Here is a 21209-nt window from a genome sequence, read left to right on the forward strand (position 1 = left end):
ATACAGTTGGAACATATATTTTCCGTTTTATTTTCTTGCATTAAACTGGTTAAATCTGCTACGTGAGTATTACTATTGCAATGGCTGAGGGAGTGACATGATGTAGTCATTCTCTTGATATTTATTCTTCTTTGGGAAAGACATAGAAGCCAACTGCAATTTTTTATTTTTTGCTATTAGGGCAAATAGGAACGCAAAAAAGTTTCCATTCACAGCCATAGAAGTTTATCCAACTGTGACGACTTCTGCTTCTGAGAAGCCCGGAAATGCGAAGAGTCCATTAACCACAATTTTTTGTTATTTTTCACTCACAAGCATCTCTTCTACACCACTTTTCTCAGAAGAGTGTGTGGGCAGTTTTTTTTCATGGTCTGCTGTGTTAAATGCATCTTTGATTTAATTATTACACTTGAACGCATGTTTCCCATGACTGTCACAGTGGCTGTGGATATTCAGTCCTCTCATGAACTCGGTCAGGGTCGCTGCCATATGTGACGCAAGTAAAAACGAGCCTGTGAGGTATAGATGATGTCAGTTCTACTGTTTTAACATTTGAGGTCACAGTAACTTGGAGTGCAAGTTTTCTGGAATGAAAACATGCTGATAAACAACTAAGTAAAACAAAAGTTTAGGCTGAAGTACTAAAATTACTCTAAACTAACAAAAATCTAGCTAAAACTAAAATTTAAAAAAAATAAAATAAAAAGGCCCATAAAATGACTTAAAATAAAACATGAAAAAAATAGTTCACTGGAAATAATTAGTAAATGTGTTTTAATGTTTTGTCAGCTAAATTATTGACAGCCAGATGAGTGCAACCTACAGAATAGACTGTAACACACTTGTTTTCATTTATGACAAATGTGGCATTAACTCTGATTGAGGTCCATAAGTACCTTAGAAATGTGTCAATTAAAAACAGTATCATAAAATTAACCTCAGGACAACAAGCACCCCTAGAAAACACAACTGATACATTTATATACAAGAAAACGATCACCTCCAAACACAAAATGACTGTAATCTCCTAGTAGAAAAGGCAGAAATCTCATTTTGACAAAGCGGTTAGAGGCTGATATGATTTTCTCATTGCTAAAAGGCTGACTGTCTGCCTGTTCACACACACCACATCTAAAGTGATATGACACTGTGTCATTAGAACACAGCACACAGCTGCTGAGGACTGCTGGGAAATCTGTTTCGAGCATAATCAAAGATCAAGAGACGGCAAACACGCCAGCGGAGTTAAATAGAAAATACCGCATGCTAAACACAATACTAAATATACAAACACACATGATTTAAAACAAAAGAAGAGACAGAAAGATGGAATGACAGAACAATAGGAAGAACAGAAGAATAATAGAATAATCAATAGAATGGCAGATATATGTTTAGAATGCAGACAATAAAACAAAGAACGAATAGATAGAAAAAACAAACAAATGATAGGTAGACAAAACCATACAGTTATATATAAAAACGGTATAGTTAAGTATACAGAAGAAACCAATGAACGATAGGTATACAGAAAGAACAAACAAACGTTAGGTAGACAGAACAAACAAACAAACAAACAAACATTAGGTAGACAGATGGAACAAGCGAATGATAGGTAGACAAAACAAACAAACAAACAAACAAAAATTAGGTAGACAGAATGATCAAACAAATGTTAGGCAGACAGAACAAACAAGCAAATATTAGGTAGATAGAACAAACAAACGACAGGTAGACAGAACAAACAAACAAACAGACACCAGACAGACAGAAGTAACCAACAAATGATATGTAGACAACAAACAAACATTAGGTGAACAGAACAAACAAATAAACGTTAGTTAGACAGAACGAACAAACATTAGGTAGACAGAACAAACAAACAAATATTAGGTAGACAGAAGAAACAAATAAACAAACGTCAGGTACACAGAAGAAACCAATAAACGATATGTAGACAGAACAAACAAACAAACATTAGGTAAACAGAACAAACGATAAGTAGACAGAACAAACAAACATAAGGTAGACATAACAAACAAATAAACGTTAGGTAGACAGAAGAAACAAATAAACAAACGTCAGGTACACAGAAGAAACCAATGAACGATATGTAGACAGAACAAACAAACAAACATTAGGTGAACAGAACAAACGATAAGTAGACAGAACAAACAAACAAATATTAGGTAGACAGAACAAACAAACAATAGGTAGACAGAAGAAACAAACATTAAGTAGACAGAACAAACAAATAAACGTTAGGTAGACAGAAGAAACAAATGAACAATAGACAGAAAAAAGGAATGATAGGTAGAGAGAACAAACAAATGACAGGAAGACATAAATTAACAAATCGTTGGTAGACAGGAGAAAAACAAATGACAGATAAACAGAAGAACAGGCAGGAAGACATTAAATGACAGACAAAACAAATGAACTGATAAAAACTGACAGACAGATGGACAGAATGAATGAATAACGGAATAAACAAACAACAGACCTAGACCTAATTATAGACCAAATCATTTTTTGTGCAATGAAAACAAAGCCTACATGTCTTTCTTGCTCTTTTCTTGACGCTGTGAGAAAACACACACACACACACACACTCCTGTCCACAGCAAGAGAACAAGCAGGTCTTTATCATCTGCAGGTGGGTTCACCCTAGTGCATGATGGGATGCTGGAGGTGATGAGTCACTCAAAGAGTGTATGTACATGTTCGGGAATTCACATCCAGACTGTGGACGGTGTGTATGTGTTACTGTAAAGAGGGGAATTTCAGTCTGCGGTTCAGAGCATGTGCAGGCCTGCTGGTCACACACATGTTCTTCTGCCCCCTCTTTCTCTCTCAATACATGCTATATATATATATATATATATATATATATATATACTGTCCGTTTCATCTTTTCCTCTCTTTCTCCCCATGTTAATAGACATTTTATGTGCTTTACAGGCAAGTGAAATAACTGTATTGAATGAATCAAATGAATCATTGACTAGAAATAATTATTTCCAACAGTTCTATCTGACTGAGAGCTAAAAAATATGTTATACTGTCTTCTTGAACACTGAAGTCTTGTCCAAATAGAAACATCGGATCTGAGGTCTCTGCATTAAATATGAGAGAAAGAGAAGAATGAAGAGTGAATGAACACACTCTCTGTGTTAGGGACATGAATGCAGCTTACACATTCGGCCGAGGCCTGCGGGCCGCTCGGGGCGCACAAACACTCACCTTTATAATTGTTACACAGTGTTTGTGATGGTGTGAGTGTGTGTCAATGAGAACAGGAGTGTGTTTGTCCATGTCATGACTGATACAGCGCTGGTACAGCGAGACGTGACAGAGAGAGAGAGCGATGGAAGAATAAATGAGTGCATTCCTCTCTCTTTGATGAGGAACGGGGCGGGTGCTGCTCTGGACGTGACAGCAAAGCTCAATTATACACGCAGACAGACAAAAACAGCCAGAAGACCATTGAGAACTCTGTCTCTCATAGATATATTTAGATGGACAGAATGATAGACAGACAAACAGACGTTCGGATAGAACGATAGATAGACAGATAGAACAACAGAACAATGAGAGACTGAATTACTCTGTCACTTTTGGTCGCAAGTTTCTGGTTCTCTGCACTTCACAGATACAAATCCTGCCTCATCTGCTGTTATCGTGACACTCAGCACTTTTGTTTCCTCTCGGATGAGCACAAGAATCAATTAAGGCTGTGATTACCTGCATCAATTCAGTAAAGCAGCACCACTGCAAGCGTGATATCACTTTTATACAACACTTCTATAATAAGAGGTTGATACAGAGTACCTGACATTACACATAAGCCACATATCACAAAACGCAACACCATCATTGCAGTGTAAATACAGCTTCAGATAGTTAAACAGATCAATCAAATTAAATCATTGCAGCAGACGCAACTCAGTGCAATACATATAAAACCAATAGAAAATCTTAATCAGTGCTGCAAGGACAATAATAAACCTTCTGAGACCCTGCGTCCTCATATGAGGAGATTATATTTTAGTGAATTTCTCTGAGACTATACATACCACAGTTTTAAGTCTGGATGTCCTGTACAGAGCACATTCAGGGCTTTTTAGAGATAGTAAATGTTTGGATGTTTCACTATGACCACTCCCTCTCCTTGGTCTTCAAAATGTCTAATATTAATTTAGTGACACTCTCATGGAAATATGATAATATTTTGTAATTATCATTTAAATTTGACTCATTTTTGAACTGTGTGTCATACATCAGCATCTCAGGAAAATGTTATGAGGTTTCAAACTTTATGACTTTATGACGTATATGAGGACATCAGGACTAAAAGCATGTGTATTACACATTTTGGGGACACACCTAATAATTAGGAAAAATATATTATATATTATTATGAAAATTTTGTCAATTATTACTCCCATTATTACACTTCTTTTTTCATGACATGTTGCCCCAAAAACACATTAATATGCAAATTAGATTTAGTTTATAGATGCATTGTATATAATGAGAAAACCTGTTAATGGCCATTTCACACACATTTTGCATGAAGAAAAATGGTATATAAAATCATTCTGTTATAACAGTTGAGACTCATTATACAAAGTTTGGTAAAAAACTAAAAATGTATTGGTGATTTAAAAAAAAATAAAAAATATTAATTGATTTTGCCTATGCATGTTCATTCATGTCGTTTTACTTTTTAAAAAACATTGAGCCCCGATGTCCCCTACCAAAGACATAGCATAACTTATAAATGAAATATCATTAATTGTTATAATATTTTTTTGTAATGCTCTAAACAATTTAATGAGATAAAAAAATACAATTACTATTACAACTACATTTTTGCCAGGTCTCAGGAGGATACTAAAAAAGTGTAAAATATGGCTCTTTTGAACTCATTTTGTTGCCTATTTAAGCCAGAACAGGCGTTTAAAAAGTGTGCTTATTGTGTTGACAGATTTCTTGATTATAATGGGAGCAATTTTGTGATTTTCAACACATCACAGCTTGATGCTCAAAAGCTGTAGGTTATTTTCAGTTTCCAAGTAATAATGCAACTTAATTATATAGAATAATTATATTAGCACATTGACTACTTGACAACAGCTTCAAATATGTCATATCTTTTTGATTAAATATTACTGGAATTACTAAACTGGGTCTTTTGTTTTGAAGTGTTTTGAAACCGTTTTTAATGGATTTTTTTTCTCGCAGTCATGAGATATAACAACTCAGCCCTTAAGAAAATAAATTTTTTTGTTAAGAATCATCTGATTTTTTGATATCTGATATCTATAAATAAATAAACGTAACTAAAAATAAAAAAAAATGAACATTATTTTTAATTGTAATTTTAAAATTGAAATTAAGTCATAAAATAAGCACATAGTCGTGTCATGGCTAAAACATGTTTGGGTTGATTCATCCAAAAATAACTGGATCATGATATATACGATTATCATAAAAAAAAATGACAGATTTTGGTCATACTGTACCTGCCCACCTCGACTCATTTCACAAAAATAAAGCCTTATTTGAAGTCTCATTCTCAAAAGGCTAAAGCAACCCATGGTTTATGTTCCATCTCCTTCACTCTTGAAACATTACAGTGGCTCATGATTGCGCCGAAGTACTTAAGATCAACCACAGCAGCTTATTCATCACAGATAATCCAAACATAGACAAACACACTCGAACGTCACGCTAAAAAGCTCCTGTGAACTTCAAGAACCCATTATGCCCTTAAAAGAGGCTTCCAGTTCCTCCCAGACCGCATCCGGTTTACTGGCCCGCTTTCTTTCACCAAACAATACGTGTACAGCGAACGGCTAGCATTACGTGTAAATTATCTGCACTGGCTGTAAAGCGTGAGGAAACAGTATCTGTGTGGAGGGGAAGAGAGAATGAAAGAGAGAAAACTGAACAGCGGTTGTGCTCTACAGTACTGCCGTGATTTCTCTCTCGCTTACAGAGGAAACAGGAGAACCGAGGACGCGTTAGGTGACGGAGCTGCCCTGCGGCGCGCACACACACGTACACAGCGCTCCCACGGAGAGAAACACTGATCAGAGCAAACGTGACACGCTTAAACATTCATAAACACAAATAAACACATGCTACGTAATACAACATTTCCGGGAGAGAGCCTATACATGTGGCACGTGATCACAAACCACAACAAAACTCCCATTTTAGATGCATAATTCTCATTAAATGCACAATTTTCCCATATTAAATACATAATTCTAATTCTTGTGCATCTAAAATTGGAGAATTGTGCATTTAATTAGAATTATATTATGATTAAATTAGAAACTTCATCTCATTAAATGCACAATTCTGATGTGATGATATCACAAACACAACAAAACTCCCATTTTAGATGCATATTTCTAAAAAACAAAAAGCAATATTCTGTCATTTTAGATGCATATTTATCATTAAAAGCACATCTGTCGCATTTTAAATGCATAATACTAATTCTTGTGCATCTAAAATTGGAGAATTGTGCATTTTATTTGAATTATACTATGATTAGATTAGAAACTTCCTTCTCATTAAATGCACAATTCTCTCATTTTAGATGCATATTTCTAAAAAAATGGACAATTATCGCATTTCGATGCATTATTCTTATTAAATGCACAATTTTCCCATTATAAATGCATAATTCTAATTCTTGTGCATCTAAAATTGAAGAATTGTGCATTTAATTACAATTCTATTACAATTAGATTAGAAACTTCCATCTCATTAAATGCACAATTCTCTCATTTTAGATGCAGAATTTAAAAAAGCACAATTTTCTCATTTCAGATGCATATTTTTTATTAAATGTAAAAAAAAAATTCATTTTAAATGCATAAGTCTATGCATAAGTGCCTCTAAAATTGGAGAATTGTGTATTTAGATTAGATTAGAAACTTCTGTCTAATTAAATGCATAATTCTGTTATTTTAGATGCATATTCTAAAAAAATGCAAGTTCTCAATCTTAGAAGCATAATTCTCACAAAATGCATAATATTCCCATTTTAGATGCATAGTTCTCATTAAATGCAAAATTCCATTTTAGATGCATAATTCTAATTCTTGTGCATGCAAAATTGGAGAATTGTGCAATAAATTAGAATAGAATAGAATAGATTTGAATATCCCATTTCAGATGCATAATTCTCACTAAATACACAATTCTCCTATTTTAGATGCATAATTATTACTTAATGCATAATTTTACTTGAAAATATGCTTATGAAAATTTGTCCTGGACCTGGTCTGCTGATACCAGTGACACAAAACAACAAACTTTAGACATCAGCAGAGGTCCAATTGGTCTTTCAACATATTTCTAAGTAAATTTTACATTTAAATAATTATACACTGTGCATTTAGTTAGTTTGTGTATGTATACTCACCACAGGAGCAGCAGGTGAAGCAGTTTGTATGATACAGGTTCCCCATCGCCTGACACGCTTGACTCGCTCCATAAACACCTTTACCACACTTTACACAGATTCCTGGAATTGAACAGACACACAGACAGCTGTCAGAATCACAGACTGTGTTTTCTGCATAATGTCAAGAAAAATGTGGCTTATCCATCAAGCAAAAACTACTAACATATATTTTTTACACCTATAATACATATAAATGTACACATGCATCTTAATGTAAAAATAAATAAATAAATAAATTAATTAATTAATTAAAAAAAAAAATCCAAAATGTTTTTAAACAAATTAGGGGTTTTCATGATTGTTTTCTTTTAATTTGTTTTATTAGCTATTTTCAGCACTTTGTATTCACTGTGTAGGTTTCAAAAAGTGCTTTATAAATAAAAAATAAAATAAAAATGTGAAATAAATAAATAAATGCTATACAAGAATGATGTATTAAAGAGTGATTTAAAGTTCAAAAGTTCATCAGTCATCGTTTAATCTAGTTATACATCAAGCGTTCGGCATCATGGGAGAGTGAGTCAGCAGCATTAATGCCTGCAGTCTCACGCACAAGATGGCCTCCGCTGGGGTCGCATTCCTCACCGTGGCCACGGTCAACACCTAGACATGGTCACACTGAGGTCACCGCACCGACGGGACACAACATCACCCCCGAGAGGACCTTGACCAACGGCAAACATGACACATCGCACATCAATCTTCCCAACAACTACTCTGATAACTTTTGGGAAATTCTGTCATCAAAACGGATGTAATTCAGCCCTTGACGATTCAAGAAAAACTCACTTAAAAGCTCAATTAACATAAAGCCCATTTGTGCATGTGATAACAGGCTCTGGAACAGAAACGCTCATCAGATAAGCTCTCGGTGACTTAATGGTTAACTCATCATCAAGATAATTATAGCATCATTGAGAGGGAATTTCACGTACCAGAATCCGGCACTTCTGATCTAATCGTGTTTGTAAAAGTCCCGGCAGGGGCTCGCTTTATCTACATTGCTTACGGCTGTGAGGTGTGGTGTATAAACCTCCACAAATGCTCAGCCAATATCCACCACAAGAACAAGACAGCTAAAAGTAGGGCTGCTCGATTACGGCAAAAATCATCATCATGATTATACTAATCAGTTATACTAATCATGATTATTTAACACTAATTACTAGTAGACTTTGGAAATGTTATGCATTTAGAGAACTTAAAAAAAAAAAAAAAAAAAATAGCAATGGATTTCCTAGAACTTCCTTAAACACCTCAAAAACAAATAAAAACAAATATAAAAATATATAATATAATATAATATAATATAATAATATTTAAGTATTAATATTAATTAATGTTATAAAATATTAATTAATAAAATAAATAAATAATATTACATAAAACAAAATATCAATAAAAATACAAATACTATTATATAACAAATAAACAAATAATATAAAATTACAAATTATATAAATATAAACAAACAAACAATATAAAAATTAACAAAAACAATAATGAAAGTATATAAATAATATATAAATAATAATATAAATAAAAACAAACATACAAAAATAATATAAAAATAAATATAAAATACATAAATTAAAAAAATATATATATATATATATATATATATATATATATATATAATAAACAAAAATAAAAGTCTAAATAATGCAAATATTAGATAATTATTTAAAAACAAACTAAAAATATAACATAGCATAATATTACACTAAAATAATATAACATAATATAAAAATAATAAATAAAAATTAAATTTGTTGTTGCGTTCTGAATTTCTAACACAAAGCAAAACAAGGGCACAATAATTACTTTCTTGATTATCTTATTGCAAGTCAAAACGGCAATTGAAATTAAAATGTGATTAATCGCCTAGCCTTAGTACTAAGTACCTTTGTACTAGTAGCCTTAAGAAGTAAGTCGATATTAACAGTACTAGTCTTTCAACAGTATCATTAGTGTATTTTTTCCATTCAGTTGGCTAGCATACGTTATCACTGTCCATCTTTACCACACTTCTTTTTTATTAGCAGTCTGTAACCCATAAGAACAGCAGTGTTTGGCCTTTTAATAGCTGGGTAAAGCTTTAACAATTACCTGACTAAACCTAAAACAAGGCTACATTTGATGCAAAAATACCAAACTTTCAAATAAAGGACTGCATTGTACAGAACAATGCTTCTGATGTGAAATTGCGAAATTTCTATCATGAAGCAACTTTTAATGCCACTCTTACTTGCTCACCTTGGCAGCTGAAAAACACGTTTTTTCAGGTGAGTGTTAGGACTAATCCAGCGGTGACTAATTAACACGTTCAGCTGACTGTAACGCACAGACCACACTAAACATGCCGTTAATCCTCATTACAGAGCAACTCAAGTTTCCGTCTCAAAGATGACATTCAGTGCGACTGACTCGCTTTTGCCCTGGTTGACTAAATCAGGGTTATTTTAGTATCACTAAGACATGTTTAGTTTTTATTAATATTTTCAATTCGATTTTATTTTTCATATTTTTCATTTTATTTTAATTTAAAGATTTAGAAACTTAGATGTTTTCATTCTTTTTATAGTTTTACTCTTTAGTTTAATAACCTCACATCAACAGAAGCAGCAACGTTTGATTTAAAACACCAGCAACTACACGGTATGTGTAACTCAAAACAAGGCAATATTGTGGACAGCAGTAAGAGATACACATGTAATGAGGACGGCTGGCAACTCAACAAGACGCATCCTCCAGACAAACTCCCCTCACCTGGTACACACTGGTACTACTTCCTCTACACAGGCCGTGAATCACAACTCCTTCCTCTCCGGCTGATAACGGAGATGGAGAGCGTTGCTTTGTTGCACACAAGGCCAAAGATTATGCTGCTTTTGATTAGGGCTGGTTGGACTGGTGATTTTACAGTTTTATTGATTAATTCGAATGTAATGTTTTGCAATAATTATTTTTTTTGTGCATAAGACGCTGCAATAGATACAAGTTGCAAGTGCATGTTTACATGCACAAAAACAATGAAAAAGCAGTGCAGTAAAATGCAAAAACCTGTAAAGAATGTCATGTTTGGATGATGCTGACAGTCTGAAAGCTGCATTTATACTAATATTATGTTATGTTTTAGTATTTTATATTAGACATGTCGTAGTTATTTACTTTTTTCTTTCATGTTTGTTTTTCATACCAGTCAAACGTTTTTGGACAGTAAGATTTTTAATGTTTTTTAAAAGTCTCTTCTGCTCAAAAAAGCCTGCATTTATTTGATCCAAAGTACAGCAAAAACAGTAAAATTTTGAAATATTTTTACTATTTAAAATAACTGTTTTCTATTTGAATATCTTTTAAAATGTAATTTAATTCCTTTGATTTTAAAGCTGAATTTCTGGCATCATTACTCCAGTCACATGATCCTTCAGAAATCATTCTAATATTCTGATTTGCTGCACAAAAAACATTTATTGTCATTGTTATTATGTTGAAAACATCTAAGTACATTTTTTTTAGGTTTCTTTGATGAACAGAAAGTTCAGAAGAACAGCATTTATCTGAAACAGAAATCTTTGTAACATTATAAATGTTATTTATCATCACTTTTGATCAATATAAAGCATCCTCGTCAATTAGTTAAATGTTACAAAATACAAAACGTTCTGAAAATAAACATATATATATATATATATATATATATATATATGTGTGTGTGTGTGTGTGTGTGTGTGTGTGTGTGTGTGTTTTTTTTTTGTTTGTTTTTGCCATATCACCCAGCCTTACTTTGGGCTGCAAAAAACCTCCACGTACAATCCAAATGCACCCAAAATGGTCATGCAACTCCACATTTAGAGTCCAAATTACAGATTTACTGCACTTCTTTTGCACCAAACCCAAATTAAGCATAGCTAAAAACAATTCTCCGAACGGAAACGGCGGCGAGCAAAGTCTCATTCTGTGTTTATTTTAAACCAGACCCTGAATCCCGAGTGTCTGTGTGGATACACAGAGGTCAGAGGTCGGCTGATTCAGCGCAAAAGCAGGCGAATAATGCTGCCAGAAAACATCCAGCTCTTCTCAGGAGCAGATAACTATGAGAAACTCAAAGCTACTTTTGGAGCGTTTCTGTGTTTTGTGGGCGTTTGTGTGCACATGTGCGGACTAAGATGATTGTTATTCTAAGCAGGTGATCAGTGTTGACCCCCAGCAGCTGTGTCTGGCTGCAGAGACAAACGGTCTGTGCCAAGAGTCTGGTGCTGAACCGCCACCCCACTGCCAGCCTAATCGCTCTCTAAAAGATCCTGCGATCGCAAGAATGAGCACAAATTCGACCAGTCATGCATTATTTGCGATCGTGCGCAAAGTGAGCACTTTAAAGGGTTCATTGTAATGTAGTCTAATAAATGCATATCTAATTTAAAATACATTGCCATTCAAAAGTTTAGGTTGAGTAAGATTTTTAATGTTTTTAAATAGGTCTCTTCTGCTCATAAAGGCTGCATTTCTTCAATAAAAAAAAATACAGAAAAAATATAATATTGCAAAATATTATTACAATTTAAAATAATGGTTTTCTATTTAATGTAATTTATTTCTGTGATGCAAAGCTGAATTTTCAGCATCATTACTCCAGTCTTCAGTGCCACATGATCCTTCAGAAATCATTCTAATATGCTGATTTATTATTAATGTTGGAAACAACTGTGCTGCTTAATGTTTTTGAAACTTTCTGATAAATAAAAAAGTTAAAAAGAACAGCATTTACTAAAACAAAGAGTCTTTACTATCACTTTTTATCAATTTAACACATCCTCGCTGATGAAAAGAATTCATTTCTTTCAACAAAAAAAAAGTTTTGAACAGCAGTGTATATTATTACGAAATATTTCTATTGTCAGAAGATTTCTACTTTTAAACAGCAATGTATATCAATGTCGCTACGTTTAATATTCACCGCCTTTTAAAACTTTGTAGCATAAATAAAAACAATAAAATCCTGTTTCTCACATACACAACTCACCCAGAATGAACATTTTGCAGTCATTTACACACATTATTTGCTATTGGCAGTGCAACACAAAATGACTAACAGTGTTGCTTTCCATACAGATAAGCATGCAATAGGCATTTGAGCTCAAAAAAGTATTATAAAAGTAGTCCATACATGCATATTTGCTTAATCAAGTTTTCTGATAATTCACTGACAAACTTTCCTCTGCCGCACCTTTAAAATCTCACGACGCATGTTCAAATATGGTGCATGGAGGCGTTTTGTAGGCTTAATGTGAATTATACCAATCTGCACGGGTTCTTGCATGATCACAAATGAGATGTAAGAGTTGCAGCATAGTGGAAGATTGCATTTCTGACCCTTTTTGGGTGAATACAGACTACTTTTATAGTGCAGTTCAGTCTTAATATCTCAACAGCAGCTAGAAGATTCTGATGCATGTTTGCAATGACACAACGTTGAGAAAACGATGACAGATTTTTCATTTTTAGTTGAACTAACCCTTTAAGAGTGCAGAAAGACACATCACGAATACCCGGCGAGATTGATTTTAGGGGAGCTGTTGTCACGGTAACGGAGAGGGCTCGCTCTCGCGCGCAGACTAATGCAGACTAAAGAGGGTTCGGCATGCAGTAAAAAAACATCACCTGCTCCTCGGAGGCAAAAACACACTCATACCTCCATCTCTAGACTTTGCAACTAATCCTGTACAAATGTGTTTCCAGGCAGTAGCAGAAACAAAACTCAGTTGCTACGGAGACACAAACGATGAGACAATGTGACACAGTCACAACAACAGACTTAAAGCTTGTGTTACTTTTAGTTTTAAAGGAATAGTTCACCCAAAAATGAAATTTCTGTCATCATTTACTCACCCTCGTGTTGTTCCAAACCTGTATGAGTTTCTTTTAGCTGTTGAACACAAAAGATATTTTGATTGTTGAATGTTGATAAGCAAATACCTGACGGTAGCCATTCACTTCCACAGTATTTTTTTCCACACGATGGAAGTCAATGGCTACCGTCAACTGTTCAGTTACCAACATTCTTCAAAATGTCTTCTTTTGTGTTCAAAAGCTAAAAGAAACTCATACAGGTTTGGAACAACATAGGGCTGAATCATTTTTGGGTGAACTGTCCCTTTTTATCTGCTCTCCCGCTGTATTTCTCTTCTCTAAACCAATACTAGTCCCGCCAAATCACAAATTAGGACTTCCCTACAAAAAAAAAAACTCAGGCTCACATGCCTCTAAAGAACATTTCTGTTGACGTTCAGGCCTTGGAAGGACACTGGCAGGAAGTGGCGTTCAAACTGGGAGACAAAGTATGTACTCTCTGAAGACTTGCCTTTTTCCGTCCAGGTCCGGGCCAAAAACAAGCCCGCTAAGAACCCTGTTTGTCTGCTCACCGACTACAATGTCCTTTTTGGGCAGTGCCAGTTGGGATGCCAGCAGCCTTTGTTGTGATTGGTCTAGCGCTGCTGCCCGGTGTGACCAAAACCAATCAGCAATCAGCTGGTTACAATGCAAAACAAGCCAGTTACTGCGGTGTTTAGCCAAAGTTCGTAGTCATTTGGCACCGTGCGCGCCAACCTGCATACTTAAACCCTGCAAGCTGGGTGCAAAACTTGTGTTTTATCAAAACAACACACTAAACAAACAAACAAACACAAACTATGAATTTAATATCCTCAGCAGACTGATTTCGACAAAATCTCCCCACAAGATCTCAATTGTTTGCTCTATACTCTTTTTGGATGTCAGCTATTAACTTTTAAATTTTCATATAGAACTTTAACACCCAAAATAAAGTTAATCATTAAAGAAAAGCAATTCAGAGCCAATTATGTCTCATTTTGGGATTTCAAACAGTGCTGATGAATGAAATGACACAGAGTCTTTAGTCTATGTTACAGCATGCCTTGTGAGATGATCCAAGTTTTGGGAATTTGCCGTTTTTTTGCACGATGCCTTTGGGAGAACAAGTCTGGATGAATGATGACTTAACCAGCTCAAAGATAAATAATCATAATGTGATTAAGGCAGACATATAAAGTGCTCAAGCATAAACCCTCTTGTCTAGAAAACACACTGATTCATTGACAAAACATGATTTACACCTGTTTTCCCACACCCTAATGATACTTTAATGAGTCCGACACAAAGGCTGCTCTGTGCTGGCTCGGCTCGAAGGTGTTTGAGCGTGTCAAGGTGTTGATATGACTTTCCACAAAACAATTCTGGAAAAAGTTTAGACTCACAATCATGTTTTTATAAACGCAAATGACATAAAGGACAAAAAGATTACAAGTGAATCAAAAACTGACCCTGGTTCCACTTACCAAAATATTCCTTTTTCATGTGCATCTCGAGCTCTTTCTCCAGCTCCAGGGTGAGGGCCTCCAGGCGCCGCTCCGCCTGACTGGGGCCGCTGTCCCGGGATGGAGTGACCTGGTACGGCAGCTTTAAGCGCTGCGCCCCGGTGCTCATCTTCCCGTAGCTAAACGCAAGGTTGACATCTGAATTCTGCTGCTGCGGCTCCTCCAGCACGGGAAACGTTTGGAGGTGGACGCGGTTGTTGTGGAGGCCGTTCGGCTCCGAGAAGTCCTGCAGCAGCGCGTCCTCCGGCAAGCCGGGTCCCAGCATGGGGAGCTGGAGCTCGGGATACGCGCTCATGGATCCCCGGGAGCTCCGCGAGCTCCTGGAGCTGTGGCTGGAGATGCTCGAGCGGGGGCTGACCACGCAGTTGGCCGCCACGGCGGGTCGGGCTCCGCCGCCGTCTTGGCTGCAGATGCTGGACCGGGGGCTGGTCATGGGGATGCCGTGCATCGCCCCGCTCTCCGGCTCGTGGTTCCCCGCGGGCGTGAAGCGAGAGTCGGAGTAGCTAGAACGCGGGCTTGTGGTGCTCGACCTGGGGCTGATGTGCCGCTGGTCGTAGCCCATGCTGATGCCGCTGGTTCGGTTACTGCTCGGTTTGCTCCCGCAGTCGTAGCTGTTGAGGCTGGTTCTGGGGCTGGAGTGTTTGCTGGTGTCGCTGGCCGTGCTGGCGTAACTCGACCGGGGGCTGATCACGCTGTTCCCCTCGCAGTACTTCTCCTGTCCGGGCGACACCAGGCTGGACCGCGGGCTGCTGATGCTCGACCTCGGGCTGGTGTGCTTGCTCTGGTCTTGCGACGAGTGAGACGAAGCCAAACTGGACCGGGGGCTCGTAGCTGCGTATCTGCCATCAGGGTTGGCCATGCATAAGCTGTTGCTCCTCGCACCCGGAACGGGCACCTGCTTCCCCAGAATGAGCCCGTCGTAGGCGCATCCAGTGCTGTACCGGTGCCCCTGCACCTCGGCGTGCGTGTATCTCCTGAGACGGTCCGACGCGCCGCTGTAACACGGCAAGGCAACTTCAGATTTGGTGCAGTACGCATCGGGATCGGGATAAACCGCTTCCCTTTGCGGAGAACAGAAATCCAGAGGCACTGAGGGTCGGCTACCGTTGACGGAGCGCACGGGAGCCGCGCCGTAGACTTTGTTCCCGGGCGTGGAGGAGCTGCCATTCATTCGTTTAGTTTTCTCCATGTCGGGGTTCGGCTCCCCGTACATCCCGTCCTGATAAACGTCATATATGGAGAGGTTTTCCATCAGTTTGCTCGCTCTGCGCCCCGGATCCTCGTCATATTCATCCATGTCTGTGAGGCGAGTTGAGGGACGCTGAACGGGGGAGCGCGGAGCACTAGTCAACTACAACACAAACTGCATTTTACAAGGAAAAATGCCGCCTCAGGCGAACCATCGTTGCCTGTACGCGCTCACTTAGTCCTTCGCCGTCATTTCGTCACGATACATGCTCCCCTTCTGTCGATTTGCGGCGATACAGTCGTCGTGACAAAGTTTCCACACAAGAGACCGTTTGTCAATTTCAGTTTTTGTAAAGTTGAAAGGTCTTTACAGTCAATGGCGCGCTGCGCGGAGGAATTTTCTTGCTTTGATTTTCCGTGATTGTTCGCCCAAACTCGTTTTCAGCCAATTTAACTCACCTAAAATTTCCTACCGAGACTTTAGCAATAATCAGGATTGACGCTGAGCGCGGAGACGGGCGAATATCCGTGTATCAAACGATTCATTCGGGACTCGTTTGTGTGAGAGGAATGCGCGGAGGGACACGGGCTGCGCTGCGGCGCTCTGGAATGTGGTTAATGCCGGAGCGAAACAATGATAGAGAGCAACTCAGCAAGGGGGAGCAGAATCCTGAAAAAAAGTCCTTTGGAGAGTCTATGTGTGTCCACTTTCATCCAGCGGGCCAGATTAAAGATTTGACCACGTAGACCAACCCACAGAAAATAATTAAAAACTACACTGAACATCTCTAAAAACTTTAAACAACAATAAGCAACTCTCAATGCAACTTAACTGTTTGTATTCTAGGGAGAGTACAATGAGTATTATAGAAATGCTCTTGTCTCTTGTTCAAAATCTAAAATCTACCTGTCTTGTGTTTCCCAGGTAACTCATGCTTCAGAAACAACAGTAATATCATGCACATACAGCAGACCAGTGAATGTTTGTATTGAATCTGGGGGAAGGGCAGATCCCAAACATTTCATTGTGCATCAGTGACAAAGGCTATTGTCACTTACTTACATTTCCGTCAGCATACAGTGTCCCTAAGAAGTATTTTGACACTTAAGTCACGTTTAAAATATCAAATAGCAAATATCAAAGCAAGAGTCATTTATTGTAAATACATAATGTTTGACCATTTTTTTTAATTGCTAAAAGACTGGCTGTACATGTTTGTGGTTAATAGTTCATGCAATGAGCTACACCTGAGGAACTGCTGAACTTGAGAACTTATGTTATATTTTGTCTATACAAGGAAATTCATACATTTTATATAACTTTTTTAAACACAAAATCATATAAACACACACTACACTGAAAAATCTGAGATAGTTTTTCAAATAAACCTGGAAATAAACAAAGTTTCATGACTTTGGTGTTTCGGGATACCTTGATCAGTCCAGCATGTGCACTACCAATAACAAGGCCATAGGTTTGATCCCCAGGAAACGCACAAATTCATAAAATGCATGCAAAATATATGTTCCTTTGAATACCAAAATGCATAAAAGCAATTTAAAGCAATGATATGACAAAAATAATACAAATATCATCAGGTTTTGTTTATCTTTTGTGCTGCTGTCAGTAAAGCAAATGTAGACATTCTAAAGACGTTTTTAAAAATTAAAATTCACATTAAATTATACTGATGATTACTACTGTAAAAAATTACATCACATATAAAAAATACAGTCTTGCTGCTTAACCACTCATTTTAAGTGTTTTAATACTGTTGGTTTAAAATCCACAAAATATGATTTTTCTCAACTCTTTGAGGACATTGCCTTTTAAAGAGTGAAAATAAAATAAAACATTTATCAGGGTTTAGCTTATTGTGTCTTTTTACAACATTTCAGGGCTGCAAAACGATTAGTCGCGATTAATCGATTCAAAATAAAAGTTTGTTTACATACTATATGTGTGTGCACTGTGTATTTTTATTATGTATATATATATATATATATATATATATAAATACACACATACATGTATATATCAAGAAAAAATAATAGATTTATACGTGAAATATTTATATTTATATATAAAATAAATTATATACTTGTTTAAAAACAAATATTTGTAAAAAAATATATACATATATGTGTGTGTATTTATATATACATAATAAATATACACAGTACACATACATATAGTATGTAAACAAACTTTTATTTTCAATAGATTAATCACAACCTATCGTTTTGCAGCCCCACAACATTTTACAATATAACATTACTCATGTGCATTAACATGAACATTTGTGTTTAAAAAAAAAGAACAAATCAGGTCAGTATAAACCTTACATAAGGCACAAGATTAAATTGAATGCTGTCGCACATTTCACTGTCCCACAACCGGAAGGCAGGAGAGCACCACTGCTGCAAATGCGACCACCAAAACAACATCTAAAATTAGTTTCTTAATTGATGACTGGCTGCGTTTCTTCCCATGACCTCTGCCTCGAAACCATTGCACAACATCTTCCAGGTCATACAGTTTAGGCTCGTATCCCAGCTCTTCCCGCGCTTTACGCATACTGAAATAGTGCGTGACGCCCGTCTTGTAGACCTCAGTACGGGTCAGCAGGGGTTGGAAGTTATAAATCCGCCCCACGACATGGTGAACCATTTCAGTCAGGAATGCAAAGAGGTAAATGAGTGATATGGGCAGGCGAAGCGTGGGGAACGAGTATCCCAGACCCTCCACCAAAGGCCTAAAAAACTCAAAATTGTTAACAGGCCTTCCGTCGGAGATGAAATAGGGCTGACCAGCAGCACGATGCTGATGCTTTTCAGTTAACGCCTCGGCAGCTAACACATGCGCAGACACCAGATTATCCACATGAACAAACTCCACAAGACTATCAGGATCCCCATAAACAAACCTAAAGATCCCGTTCTCAATGTAGCTAACTATCCTAGGCAAGTGCCTTTCCTCCCCAGGGCCGTATATACCGGCTGGACGCAGGGCGCAAGTCCGTAGGACACCTGCGCTGTTATTCAAAGGCGAACCGTTCGCTTTTAACACCTGCATTTCAGCTATAGACTTAGTTCTGGAGTAGTGATCAGGGTGCAGGTGCAAGGGCAAGTAAGGAAGACTTTCATCACCGTCTTTAATCTCCTGACCTCCGAACACTACATTATACGTGCTCGTGTAGACCAAACGAGGGACTCCGTGTGCCACGCAAGCCCTCAGGATGTTCTCCGTTCCCTTTACGTTCACTTCTTCGATGAGTTTTCGATTGAGCTGCTCCCGTCCTGACATCCCATAGGAGGCGATGTGGAACACGCAGTTCACGCCTCGAACTGCTTTTTCCACCTGCGCATAGTCACGGATATCTGCCTGCATGAATACGATACCCCCTGGCAACTCTTGGCTTGGTGGCCTCACATCAAACAGCACAACGTGCGAGGAGGTTTTGAGGAGAGCACAGGCAAGACTGAAAGAGAAATCACATTTACAAAGAGAATAATCAAGCTTTAAAGGAATAGTTCGCTTAAAATGTACTCACCCTCAGGCCATCCAAGATGTGGATGAGTTTGTTTTTTCATCAGATTTGGATTGCTCACCAATGGATCCTCTACAGTGAATGGGTGCCGTCAGAAAGAGAGTCCAAACAGCTGTTAAACATCACAACAATCCACAAGTAATCCACACCACTCTAGTCCATCAGTTAACATCTTGTGAGTTGAAAAGATGCATGTTTGTAAGAAACAAATCCATCATTAAGATGTTGTAACTTTAAACGGTTGCTTCTAGCCAAAATATGAGACCATAATTCATATGAATTTACTTCCTCCGGTAAAAAAGTCCATCCTCTCACATCAAAATCCACCCAAATGTTTGTTTAGAGCTGTTTTGGCTTGATTTGTGCAGTTTTCTCTCCTGATTAAGCCAATATGACTTTTTCACTGGAAGAAGCTTTATTATGGATTATGGACTCATATTTTGACCATAAGCAATGATTTAAATTTAAAATGCCATAATGATGGATTTGTTTCTTACAAAAAAGCAGCTTTTGGGTTCTCAGGATGTTAACTGATGGGCTGGAGTGTTGTGGATTACTTGTGGTTTACTGTGATGTTTTTATCAGCTGTTTGGACTCTCATTCTGATGGCACCCATTCACTGCAGAGGATTCATTGGTCAGCAAGTGATGCAATCCCAGATTTCAACAAATCTGTTCTGATGAAGAAACAACTCATCTTGGATGACCTGAGTGTGAGTACAATTTCAGCAAACTGTCTGTTTTAAAGCTGCTTTATAGCTGAAATTTTATTCATATTTTTGTAGCATTCTGTTGTTTTCTTGTTTATTAATTCGAAGCTGCATAAAGCACTATATAAATAAGTTTGACTTTACATAAAAACATGCACCAATGTATTATGTTATTGCATTTAATACATATTCATAATACATTCCTGGAGCCTCAATGTGGATCGAAAATGGCTGTGTAAGATGAGGGCACCCAAAATGTGTACTTTTGAGGGGTCTCCAAGAACAGAATTGGGATCTCCTGTTCTATAATATAGTATGATTGCGCCATCTAGTGGTTTGTGTAGGTACTTAGACTGGTATTAGGGTTATGTGAAAAATGATATAAGATTTAAAGAATGTAAGTTGTCATCAAATCTTACCGGAATCCAAAATAACCTCCTCCACCGGTTATGAGGAAGGTTCTGCCTGTTGTTCTGTTGACTTCCATTGTGTTAAAGAAGCAGGGACAGAGGAATCTGCAGGGTGAAATGAATAAGCATGAAAGTCAGATTTTGCTACAACCAAATGATGTTTTGATATCCATGCAGACTCCGGAAATAAACGAGTTTGCAGGCAAATAAGATCAGTCCAAAACACAATGTACAAATCACTTTCTTAAATGACTGTGAAGTGTAACATCCATGTGCGCACATAAAATAAATATGATCTCTCCAAAACTGGTGCAGAAAACATCCTGTGCAGACTGTAAAACTGTTAACCTTATAGGGCATTCATATAAATCTGAATACATACCTCTACAAACACGCTTTGAATCGATATAGCAAAGTGTGTAACGTCCACTTCCTAGGAAACGCGTGAATGGGCGGGATTACATGGTC

At 37.3% G+C, this 21209-nt stretch overlaps 2 protein-coding genes across 4 annotated transcripts in view; both read right to left on the bottom strand.

The window, feature by feature from the left end:
- wtip (WT1 interacting protein) overlaps nucleotides 1-16431 on the bottom strand; it is a 31884-nt gene extending 15453 nt beyond the window's left edge. Inside the window, exons 1-2 of the mRNA XM_051134451.1 lie at nucleotides 14845-16431; nucleotides 7448-7549 (exon numbers count right to left, since the gene is read on the bottom strand). Of these exons, the coding sequence (XP_050990408.1) occupies nucleotides 7448-7549; nucleotides 14845-16180 (1438 nt within the window). The 5' untranslated portion in view covers nucleotides 16181-16431. The remainder of the gene's footprint in view (nucleotides 1-7447; nucleotides 7550-14844) is intronic.
- A 1861-nt stretch (nucleotides 16432-18292) lies between these two features.
- sdr42e1 (short chain dehydrogenase/reductase family 42E, member 1) overlaps nucleotides 18293-21209 on the bottom strand; it is a 6695-nt gene continuing 3778 nt past the window's right edge. The window contains exons 1-3 of one of the 3 annotated variants that reach the window (XM_051134452.1): nucleotides 21124-21183; nucleotides 20751-20846; nucleotides 18295-19553 (exon numbers count right to left, since the gene is read on the bottom strand). In XM_051134452.1, the coding sequence (XP_050990409.1) occupies nucleotides 18455-19553; nucleotides 20751-20818 (1167 nt within the window). In that variant the 5' untranslated portion in view covers nucleotides 20819-20846; nucleotides 21124-21183 and the 3' untranslated portion in view covers nucleotides 18295-18454. Of the gene's footprint in view, nucleotides 19554-19625; nucleotides 20139-20750; nucleotides 20847-21123; nucleotides 21184-21209 lie in introns of those variants that run through there. The other 2 variants (XM_051134454.1, XM_051134453.1) reach the window with 2 other exon arrangements.

The sequence above is a fragment of the Labeo rohita genome, chromosome 18 (genome assembly GCF_022985175.1).
Source record: "Labeo rohita strain BAU-BD-2019 chromosome 18, IGBB_LRoh.1.0, whole genome shotgun sequence".
Classification (NCBI taxonomy): Eukaryota; Metazoa; Chordata; class Actinopteri; order Cypriniformes; family Cyprinidae; genus Labeo; species Labeo rohita.